At 40.4% G+C, this 12,094-nt stretch overlaps 1 protein-coding gene across 1 annotated transcript; it reads right to left on the bottom strand.

The window, feature by feature from the left end:
• Positions 1 to 9,774: 9,774 nt before the first annotated feature.
• On the bottom strand, positions 9,775 to 11,459 carry LOC127247096 (exopolygalacturonase-like). Its single transcript, XM_051268803.1, has 4 exons — positions 11,193 to 11,459; positions 10,807 to 11,121; positions 10,140 to 10,658; positions 9,775 to 10,041 (listed from the first exon to the last, which is right to left on the bottom strand). Exons 1-4 carry the CDS (start codon positions 11,457 to 11,459, stop codon positions 9,775 to 9,777), a joined length of 1,368 nt encoding a protein of 455 aa, XP_051124760.1.
• Between the last annotated feature and the right edge of the window lie 635 nt (positions 11,460 to 12,094).

Below are 12,094 nucleotides of genomic sequence, written 5' to 3'. Positions count from 1 at the left end.
TTGTTGCTGAGGACGTGGTCCAGCGGGCCCTTGAGTGTGCCCCTTTTGAAATTGCTGGAAATGAGAAGCATTTCTATTTGCCATATAGAAAACCTCCGCTGGGTTCTGAGTCTGCTTAGATGAGCTCTCAGTGACCTGCGGGCCAAATTGGTTAACGTATGCACACTCCTCAATAACCACGGCCTCATTTACTACCTGTTTTCCTTTATTACCGAGGTCCTACTTTACGAGCTTGGAAAGCTCTTAAATTTAAACCGACAGACTATCGATCCTAGCGTCTTGTGAGACCGTAACAGAAACCTGGTAAAGACCCATTGACGGCTCTGGTCTGTTGGTCTCTGGCCAACTAGTCTGATTGGCTGCCATCATTTAAATCAAAGCCCTCGCTTCTTAAGCACACCGCCCCATAAGCGAGCTGTCTGCCGCTGCATCTAGAGATATCCTTAACTATAGAGTGATCCCTGAGTAGAAGATCTGGAGCTCCATAAAGACAGGAATTTCATGATAAGGGCAGTTGCGGAGCAACTGCTTATAGCGGCTCCACACTTTTGGCAGAGTCTCATCACTAGCCATCTTGAAACTTAGTATCTCATTCCTCTAGCTGATAGTCTTTGACACAAGATGATATTTAGTTACGAAGGCCTGCGCTGCTTCTTTGAAAGTGGCATGAACGGGGTAGAGGTTATCAAACCACTTCCTTGCCTCTCCTGATAAAGAAAAAGGAAACATAATTAGTTTTGCAGCGTCCTCCGTGATGCCGTGTGATTTGGAGGTGGTAGCGATCCTATTGAAGTTCTGCAGATGATCGTATGGGCTTTCATTGAGCAGCCCAAGAAATTGGCTCTGGCTGGCCAGGCTTACTAGTGTTGGCTTCACCCCGTAATGCCCAGAGCCTCTGGGTGCAGAACTAGTGATCAAAGTGCTATCCAGGAGGGACTGATAGTGAACATCCATGGGGACTTTAACAAGTAGGTGATCAGCAGCCCTTTGTATCTCTTGCCTCTAATTAGGCTCAGTAGTAGGTGGAGGGGGAGCGATGATGGTGGGCGTCGCAGCGGTGTGAGCGGCTTCGGCTTCCACCTGAGCAAGGTGCGCTTGTAATCCAACCGTCCCCTGCTGAATGTTGTTGAGCGTCCTAGAGCTGCTCTTCGGTAGCTGTCAGGACGTGGGGGACAATGGTCAGGACTAAAGTGGGGATCTGGAGTGGCACCTCCTGCGACGATGCAGATGTGGCAGATTTAGAAGAGGTCTCAGGGATAGTTTGGAAAGCTGGGACAACAGTAGAGGGAGCAACAACAGTTCCTTGGTTTGCCATGATCCTTTCTCTTGTTAGTTCTCTGAACAGACGTCTCTGCGTACGAGAAGAGAGAGTTGGACTGGTAGAACGCTGAAAACGCTTTGGACCCCTACATAAAGATAGCCACACCAAATGAAAAAGTTAGAAATACAACAAAGGAAATATAAAACAACGAAACAAAATTACAGAATTTAAAGGTAACTTATGGAGCATCAATAGATCTTTTCAAGATTTAATTTCTTGAGTTCAAAACCCCCGGCAACAGCGCAAATTATGACATTGCCAATTTTATATATTCAAGCACAGGGAATTTTGGTCAAAAAATAAGGTGTAATGGACTATTGTGAGCGATCAGATATAAAGAAAAGTGTGTAGTTGTAGACCCTGAATCATTTATCATAATTGTTTATACTCTTTAGCTGGTGAGTTTAGAGGTCGAACATAGGGATTTTAAGTCATGAAGTTAAATCAAGCTCTAATTTGGTGAAAATGACGATAAAGCGGTAAAGAGACCCGCTCGGAAGAGAGTCTGCATTTAAAATTAGAAATAATTAGAAAAACAAAAGAAATCAGTAAAGGTGAGCGAAGATGAGCGGAGCGATGATGAGCGGAGGTGGTACCAGCGGTTGGTGAGCGGTAGGGAATATGAGCGAAGGGGCACTGTATATTTATATATAGATTGAGCGGATGAGGGTGATAAAGAGGCGTTGTGCCTGATTTCTGCGTTCCTTAATGGCTAGATTATCATGGATAAAATGAGCGAGTGATGCTTGTGTTTAGTCGAAAAATATATGTATAATACAAAGACGGCAGGAAGAAGTAAGGTAATCATATAAACAAAATCATAGAGAACTTAGATCGCTGATACTTGACCTTAAGGGAGTTACAACAAGACTTCAATGATGCCCAAAATTAGAATATTATAAGAAAGAAACCCTACTGTCACTATGAGTTTCTGTGACCCAATAGACCACCGTGTATTCCACATTAATTATCCCAATTTTTGTCTCATTAGTGGCTTTACCCTTATGTTACCTCTTTTCAATCAAAATTGAATTCAAATTAGTAATTAAACAGACCGAAAAGGCTTCCGTGTACTTAACTACATTGAACTACCCTGGATTTGTTTGTGACGCAAAACAAGGCTTGGATAATCGATTTTTATATGTTCTTTCTCAGCGATTTGGAGTTCTTTACAACTCATATTTATATAAATGTGAGAATAGTTATGAAGTGATGATGAAAAACAATTGATATTTCATTACTCACTATCAAAACATTAAAGTTTTATGGCTACGAAAAACTGTAAATCAAAGCGGTAAGCTAGGACTAAGGAAACAGTAAAGTAGCGGCCAAGGTAGGAGAAAAATCTCAACTCCCCTGGCCATTCCTGCTGAGAATTTCCTTACAGGGTTGGAGCTCTCGGAAGGTAGGAAGACAACTATTAATTTGCACAAAAGTGTGCTTGTATACTCCTCTCGAAGTATCTTTACAAATAGACATCTGGCCCTATTTATAGCTAATTGAAGTAGCAGTTGCAAGCAGTTAAGAAGTGGTTCCAACCGCTAAGCAGTTAGACAGTTGATTGCGGTTATTCCGTTGAAGCAGTTGCTGGCCATAACTCCTAGGGTGCTCGCTTCGCTTGCTTTGACTTGTAGGGGCGTATATCTTCCATGCTTGCCCAGACGGCTGGAGGGCATCAACGCAGTTAAGCGGAATTATCTATGCTGGTTGGTAATGGAATGGTTGTTCCGCTGCGGGTTGGACACTTAGGTAGTATCTGCAGTGAGTTTTTGTCGCTTCGCTGTGGTAGCTGTTTGAGTTGTTGGCATGAGCGATGAGAGCATCGTTTGTTCAGCGGATATGACCATCGCTTCTTTTCATGCCTCTGCTTTTCTGGACCAGAATCACCGGTTAAAAAGGCACAAATCGTTAATAATCTCAACAAACCAATTCTAGATCATGCCAAGATGAATAGATCAATAAAGTTTTCCATAAATCAGATATTGTGATGGTTTTCATGCTGAAATTCAAGTAATACGTAGTTTTGTTAAGCAGAGAATATGCTCATATTTGAAGTTATCACCCTTCGGTTTGTCTGTAGCCTTTTACTACGAGACAGACTTTGTATTTGCCAATAGACCCGTCAGCCTTGAGTTTCCTTTTCAATACCCATTTACCCCCTAGTGGTTTGCAACCTTCGGGTAGGTCATATAACACCCAAGTTTTATTATGCATTATTGAGTCTATTTCACTATCTATTGCCTCCTTCCAAAAAGGAGCATTAAGACTAGATAGTGCTTCCTTGTTCATTGTTGGATCATTGTATAACATATACGTAATAAACTCTGGACCAAAGGTTTTCTCGACCCTTGTCCTTTTGCTACGCCTAGGCTTTGAAGCCTCTTGATCAGGCTATTGGTCATTTGTCTTTTTACACCTCGTAGTTCTTCATCTACAGATTTTAGGTTGGACTAGATCATTTCCTTACAAGGGTAGATATTTTTAAAGAATGTGGCATTCTTTGATTCTATTGTAGTTCCCTCGGTCATCCCAAGGATTTCCGATTTGTGAACTATGAAATGATAAACACTATTGTTTAGTGCAAATCCGATAAATATGCAATCTATTTTTTTGGGCCGATAGCGACTTGCTTTGGAGGCGGAACTTCCATTTTTGCTAGGCACCCCCACACTTTGAAGTATTTGTATGTGGGTTTCTTGCCTTTCGATAGTTCGTAAGGGGTGGCATCCTTACCCTTAAGTGGAATCTTATTCAGAATATAATTTTCAGTCAGTACCACCCCCCACAGGTTTTGGGGAAGTCCTGAACTTACCAACAAGACATTCATCATTTCCTTAAGTATTTGATTTTTGTATTTTGCAACGCCGTTCGCTTGAGGTGAATATGAAGCCGTTTTATCATGAATTATGCCACTTTTGTTACATAATTCTTTGAAGGGAACCACATATTCGCCACCTCTATCACTTCGAACTTTCTTGATTTTACAATCAAGTTGATTTTCTGCTTCGGTTTTGAAGTTCTTGAAGGCCTCGATGGTGTAGCTCTTTTCCCTTAATAGGTAAAGATAACAATACTTTGTGCAGTCATAGATAAAAGTAATGAAATATTTATTTCCACCTCTAGTTTGCACAAGTTTTAAATCACATACATTGGTGTGAATTAACTCTAATGGCTTAGTCTTCCTTTCGACAGACGGGAAGGGTAGTTTTGCCATTTTGGCCTCCAAGCAAACTTCATATTTGTTTTGGGTGTTCACATATTTTATATTTAGTAAATTCATATTTACTAATCTTTTTATAGAATTTAGGTTTATATGACCTAATCTACAATGCCATAAAAGAGAACACTCGATCAAGTACGAAGAAGAAACAATATTTTGATTATTAGTAGTTGGTGCTCGGCTCACGGCCATTACATTCAATTTGAACAACCCATTTGTTAGATAACCCATAGCTAGGAATATCTTCTTTTTTGATAATATAAATTTATCTGCTACAAATACAAGTTTAAAACCATGCTTAACTAGCAGCGGTCTTGAGACGAGATTTTTCCGAATGTCTGGCACATGTAGGACAACTTTCAGGGTTAGTTCTTTGCCAGAGGTCAATATACCAAGCTCTCGGACATTTCACATTATTTATTTCGTACACAACAGTGATGAGATCACGATCAGTCCGGTGGCTCATCTTGACTAGTTGGGAACTCGGTTTCTTCCTTTTCGGTGCCTTGCAGTCCTTAACTTGGTGTCCTGTTTTACCACAGTTAAAACAGTTACCTATAAACTTGGATTGTTTGGCTTTGCCCTTGTCCGTTTGAGTTGGGTGTGCACATTTTTTGGAGGGATCTCCGACCAAGTTAGCTTTAGCAATATCTCCGTTTTTAGCCTTGTGTTGCTTTCTATTTTTTTCCTCTATCCGAATTCGGACAATCAGATCTTCAAGCCCCACTTGTTTTAGCTCATGTTTCAGCCTGTGCTTGATGTTGCTCTAACTTGGGGGCAATTTCTCAATCATCACACTCGTGATGAACTTTTTTGGTAGTGACATCTTCTCGTCGATAACAGAGTAAACAATGTGTTGAAATTCTTCCACTTGTTCGACGACCGACTTGCCATCTACCATCTTATAGTCCATAAACCAGGCCACAACAAACATTTTAGACCCGGCATTCTCGGCTTATATTTTTTCTCAAGGGCATCCCACAACCATTTCGCACTCTTTATTTTACAATATACATTATAAAGAGAGTTAGAGAGACTACTAATATGATATTTCTTGTCATGTAGTCTCTGTGTGCCCACGATGCATAATTCACATGCGTCTTCTGGTCCACACCGGGCTGTGGGGTAATTGAGCCATCGTGCAACACGAACATGGCAAACTCAATTGCAGTGAGGTAGAAGAGTATCTTTTCCTGCCGCCTCTTAAAGTCCACTTTAGTGAATGGTTGTGGGACTTGTACATGGGGCATCATCCGTGGGCCAAGCCCAGGACCAACAATTTGGGCCGCGAATGAAGCAGAGGGTGTGGCCACAAACCTAGGAAAGTCCCCACATCCCCCTGGGGCAAATCCAGAAAATATAGGGCTACCCATAAAGGGAACTCGCACAAGTGAAGGAGCGACTACCTTGACTGCAGCTCCGGCGGCAGCTCCGGCGACTCCTCCGGAAGCGGATTCGGAAACTCCTCCGGAGGTGGCTCCGGCAACCCTAGTGACTCTTCCGAAGATGGTTCCGGCGGCAGCTCCGGCGGCGACTCCTCTGTTGGAGACTCCGGCAACTCCTCCGGTAGTGTCTCTGGAGATGGCTCCGGCGGTGGCTACAGCGGCAACTTCGGCAGGGACTGACATTCTCACAAAGTAGTATCTAATTTTTCGATTGTTGGTTTAAATGGGTATTGCGAGAGTAACATTTACCGTGAAACCAAGTGGAGGATGGATCATCTTTCCGAAAATTAGATACGCCTCGGTAGTGCCTCTGGTGGCTAGCGTTCTAACCCAAAGATAAAACGGTTTCCGTCTCCAATGAGAGTGGCACCTCTAATCGTTGGAGCTCCAACGAACAAAGCGAGAGAGGAATTGAGCTGGGAGTTTTTCGGAAAGCTAGAAGAGATGAGAGAATGAGGAAAGAGTTGGTGTATTTAGAATGAAGGGGCGAGACCTCTTTATATAGGCGTCTCCACTCAGCCAAAATGACAGGGGATCAATTACGATCATAATTACGACCTTAATTACTGATTTAATTTATTCTAAATTCAAACCTTCCGTTTGAAGATCTCGTAATTGATTCTAATTACAAACTTTCTGTTTGTGACAATCATAATTTATTCTAATTTCAAACATTCCATTTGAAATGATTGTAATTTATTCTAATTTCAAACCTTCCGTTTGAGATTATTATAATTCTATCCAATGGATAATGTTTTATCCAAATAATACTGTGACTTAGGTCATATACCTGGGTTTAAATTGGGGCTGCACAATTTGGTTTGTCTTGAGACAGAAAAAATAGTCAATATATTAATCAAATCCCATATACAATAAATAAATAATATTTATTTATTTCTTCCAAATTAATTTAATCAATTTGATACACTGGTCCGTCGCATTTTCACTCACCAAATAATTGGTTGCAAAATAACTGATTATCCAACACGTAGCTACTGCTTCAGCCCATAATTTTTTTGGAACACCCTTTGCGATGATCATGCTTCTACCCATCTCAACAATGGTGCGATTTTTACATTCAGTTACGCCATTTTGCCGTGGCGTGTAAGGTAAAATTAACTCTATGAATTTCATTCTCTTTAAAAAAACTCAATGAACTCACATGAAACAAATTCACCACCTTGATCAGTCCAAAGTGTTTTAATTCGGCACCCACTTTGTTTCTCCACCAACTCCTTCAATTTTTCTGAAATTTTCGAAAGCCTCTTATTTACTTTTCAAGAAATAGACTCAACACATCCGAGTGAAATCATCCACAAATAGAAAAAAATATCGACTCTCTCCAAGAGGCTCCACAGACATAAACCCACACAAATCCGAATGAATGAGCTCAAGACAAAATGATGCCCTCTATACTTTTCCCACTAGAAATGAAGGCTTGGTCCATTTTCCATAAACACACCCTTCACAAAAATTTAGACTATGAAGTTTAGGTAGCCCAAGAACCATGCCTTTCTTCACAAGCATATGCAGCGCTTTAATGTTTAAGTGACCATATATGTTATGCCAAAGTCTAGTTTCTGTATCCACATTAGCGACAAAGGCACAACCAAGCTTCACATCCAGAGGGAACATCTTGTTCGATGTCATCTTAACATTGAAAATCTTTCTACTGGTCTTGTTCTCAGTGATGTCACATGATTCATCATTAAATAGAACCAAACAACCACTCTTCAATAGTTGTCCAACACTTAGTAAATTATGAGCAAGTGATGGGACATGTTGTACCTTACAAATAAATTTTGTATTGCCTTCGGTGGTTCTAATCATAACTTTACCTCTACCCTCAACATTGATTGGCTTATCATTACCAAGACGAACTTCTGATTTTTCTGTCTCGTCCAGATCTTTGAACAATGTTTTTTTTTACCACACATATGATTGGAACACCCACTATCAATAAACCAAACATCATTGATTACATTATTCGTAGTGGAATGAGTAATGAATAGATTACTCTTCTCTTAATGTATTATGGTGAAGTTTGCATGCTTCTGGTCATCCTTTTGTTTTTTCTTTTGTTTAGACCAGCAACCAACCTCTTTATGCCCGTACTTTTTGCAATAACGGCATTCTCCAGAAAAATAATTGCATCGTCTTCCTTTACCACAATTTATACCACGATAACAACTTCTTTCTTGGCCTCTACTTGTTGTATTATCTGGCTTCTTCCAAGAAGTAGAATCTTCCTTGCCCTTAGATTGAAGCTCTCCCTTCATTTGGAAAGCCCTTTCTTTGGTTTTCTCAGTAGATCTATTCAACCGATCCTCATGACTCAATAAGGAATCCATCAACTCATAAAAAATGTAAGTAGATAAGTCCGTCTCTTCAATAACCACAACAACATGATAAAACTTTGAGGTTAAACTTCTCAAAACTTTGTTCACCACAATATTATTATTTATTTCGTCACCATAGGACTTCATAAGATTAACAAGCACAGACACCCTTGAGAGACAATCTTGCAAAAATTCTTTTCTCTCATTGACAACTCAAAATCACGACGCAGGGTTTGCAATTTTACCATAATAATATTCTCGTCTCCCAAATATTCCTACTTGAGGATATCCCATGTTTGCTTTGATGTATCGACTGTTGTAATCTGGAGAAAATACTATTACCAAGAGCCTTCTGAATAAGGAAGAACATCTTGGCATCCTTCTTTCGATTATCCCTTGCTGCATGTGCGGTTCAGATCTATCATCGACGAACCTTGTCTCTACTATATCCCAAAGTTCTTGAGATTTGAACAAGGTTTTCATTTTTAAACTGAAAAAAATGATAATATTCCCATTTAAACATTGGAATTGAAACCTGAGAACTCGAATTGTTGGCCATGATTCAGATTCACCAATTCTTTCTCGATCAGTTTACTGATTGCTGGTGTCCTCCAATATGCGCCTCTCGCCAAACTAAAACTCGGTAGCTCTAATACCAAATTTTTTGGGGGGAAAGCTTCGTAAACTCCATCAATTTTTTACATATGACGGCTACAAGGAAGAAGAAGAAGAATATGCGTATATTATCATTTTTTGAATTCAAAAGTTCAACAATAAAACAAAAGATACGAATATTAAAATTGATTTCATCAAATCAACCCAAATAGAAAAGTAATAATCACTTTTTATTTGGATACTTTATTTAGATAATTCCTTAATATATTTATAATATTAATATCATAAAATATTTAAAATATTTGAAGCATATTATTCAACGTATAGCTCACTTATTGAGTAAGAAAACTGGATGAAATAAGTTTCCTTACCACTGAAATTGAATGGGGGCAATTCTCCATGTATTTGACATTATGTTGACTATCTTCATTCATCTCATTTGTCTTGTATATGTATTTGTATTGTATATATATTTTTGGAAACTGTCCATACGTAGGAGAATAATTTTGACACTTTTGTCCGTATGCCAAAAAAAATAAAAAAATATTTATATTTAACAAATCCAATATAAGGAGAACCTAGTCTTTATTAATTAATTTATTTTCCAAGAAATAATAATCAATGGAAAAACAAAAACCTTATCTTACAGCTCGTACATTAATTAACTCACTAACTAGCAAAACGTACGCAGTAGTAAGTTTTGTTTCTAGCTACAAAAACCTTTGATTGAAACAACTTAAGTGGTGGGATCCCATCCGCAGGTGGTGATGGAGCTCGCTCTATGTATATATATATGTATATGGATGTGGTGTGGCGTGAGTGGTGCGGTTTGGGTCAGGCGGCAGGCGCGGGAAGGCCGGGAGGTGCGGGAGCACAGACGGGCGGATTCTGCCTGCCGACGAATGTGGGCTGTACGTTGGAGCACTTAGTTTTGATGGGGCCATACACCGGATCCCCAACGTAGGTAATATCCACGTCGCCAATCTCGATGGCCTCGCAGGGCTTGGCGCTGCTGCAAGAAAGAACTACGGCCTCGCAACTGTTGGCAGTCCCCCTGACGTTCTTCACGCTCACACCCGAGATCTTGATGGAGGAGGCTTGCTGCATGTGTATATGATGTGTGTGTATATATGATATATGATATATGATAGGATCCACGAAAACAAAGAGAGGATGGCTTTAATTATTTATTTTTGTACCGTTCTGTCGCATTGATTCCAGGGGCAGTACTCCTGATCAATGATGATGGGATTGCTGACATTGTCGACGATTATGTCCTCGAAATGAATATTGTTTATGCACAAGGTGGCCGGCCCGTTAGGCCATGTCTTAATTCTAACGCCATTCTGTGTCCCTTTGAACGTCACGTTCTGCACATATATTCCATTCACATCCTTTTCGTTCGCAAACTTGCCCATGCTTCCAATGCTGACGCCGTGGCCCGGACCGCAGGTTACATTCTGGACGCGGATTTCACAGGTCTCGTCACCGATGGAAACACAATCGTCCCCAGTTTGTATGATGGAGTCGATCACCGTGATCTGTGAGGAACGCCCGATGTGAATTCCATCGGTGTTTGGGCTCTCCCCCGGCGCGCTCACCATGAATCGTTGGAAGGTCACGTTGTGGCTCGAGATACAGTTCACGTGGAAGTTCTTGCTGTCTTTTGTGGTCACGTCTCGGATAACCGTGTGGTTGATGAAGTTGAAGCTCAAGTTCTGCATGTTTAGTTTGATGAAAATATACTTGTTAGAGGATAATGATTATGGATGTTGTTGTTTGATATATCTATGTATGTATATCTACGAAACTAAAATTATTTAATGAACGCTTGCTTCTTCTTCTTCTTCTTCTTCTTCCTCTTACCATGGGGAGTTTGGCACATTTCTGGTTCTTGTTGCAATCATTTTGCTTCCATGCCATCTCGCCCATGCCGTCGAAAACTCCTCCTCCGTAGATGGTTAAGTTGCTGATGTAGTTAATGGTTATCCATTCGCATTCTTTGTCGGGCAATGCTTGCGGATCCGGTGATGCTTGAACGGTGCCTTGAACCACAAGATCGATAGGGGCCAGGCTAGGCCCGCACAGCTTCACTTGGCTTAAACACCAATTCCCTGGTGGAATCAATATCTGAACCGGCACCGGCGATGCAATCGCCTCTTTCCAAATCGCTGTTAAGGCCTGTTGCATTCGTCCATTTTATTTTATCTGGCCACATATATAAAATTAAAATTATGGACTATAATAGCTACCTGAGCAATGTCAACGCCGGGAGCCGCGCCGTACTTGGTGATATCCTTTAGGCAGGGCGCTTGTCCGGGCACTTGCGGGGCACCTGGCCCTGGTAACTGACCGGGGGGAACTAGGGGCGGCCCCTGACCGGGAGGAACCTGCGGCGGACCCTGACCCGGGGGAACTTGTGGAGGACCTAGCCCTGGAAACTGTGCGTTGGCTTCGAATTCAAACACCGATATACAAAACAGAATTGTGGCCACGCCCACCGCCGCTTTGCTTGCCATATTGTCTTTGTTTTTTATTTTTACAGTGAAGTGTAGCTTCAGTGTGATGTTACGAAGATGGAAATGCATTCTCAGGAATTTATAGATTCGAGTAGAACACTAAGCACCACACACACTAAACTAAATTTAGACACTGCTGTCGTCTAAATTTAGCACCAAGTTTCAGGTTATTCCAACACATGTTGGATATAAATTATTGTATTGCCGATGTTTATGTTCCAATTTCATGTTTGAACCATATCAATATCTGTATCTATATATATATAGCTATTTATTTATTTAGAGCGAGCTAGCATGTTGTAAAATTAATTAAACTATATATATATATATATATATCGAGATGGCGCCTACAAATGAATTAAGGAAAATGAATAAATAAAACTTATTTACTTCCAAGCTTCCAAACATATATACTACATCTATTTAAAGACATCTTTAATTAGTACACAAAAAAAAATTAATTAATTAATTAGTTGATAAACTTGCTTCTATACAGCCAAATATAAACCACACCTACGCACGCCTGCATTATATTCATGGAGTTAAAGAGTTCATTTGTGTGATCGACCAACTCATCACTATGAGCCGAAAGAATTAGTAATGGAGACGCATGCCCATATGTATATGAAACGTAT

Source organism: Andrographis paniculata, unplaced genomic scaffold (assembly GCF_009805555.1).
Source record: "Andrographis paniculata isolate CXL003 unplaced genomic scaffold, ASM980555v1 Contig32END, whole genome shotgun sequence".
NCBI lineage: Eukaryota > Viridiplantae > Streptophyta > Magnoliopsida > Lamiales > Acanthaceae > Andrographis > Andrographis paniculata.
The sequence above is the reverse complement of the archived record's forward strand: the minus strand, read 5'-3'. Positions and strand labels throughout refer to the sequence as shown.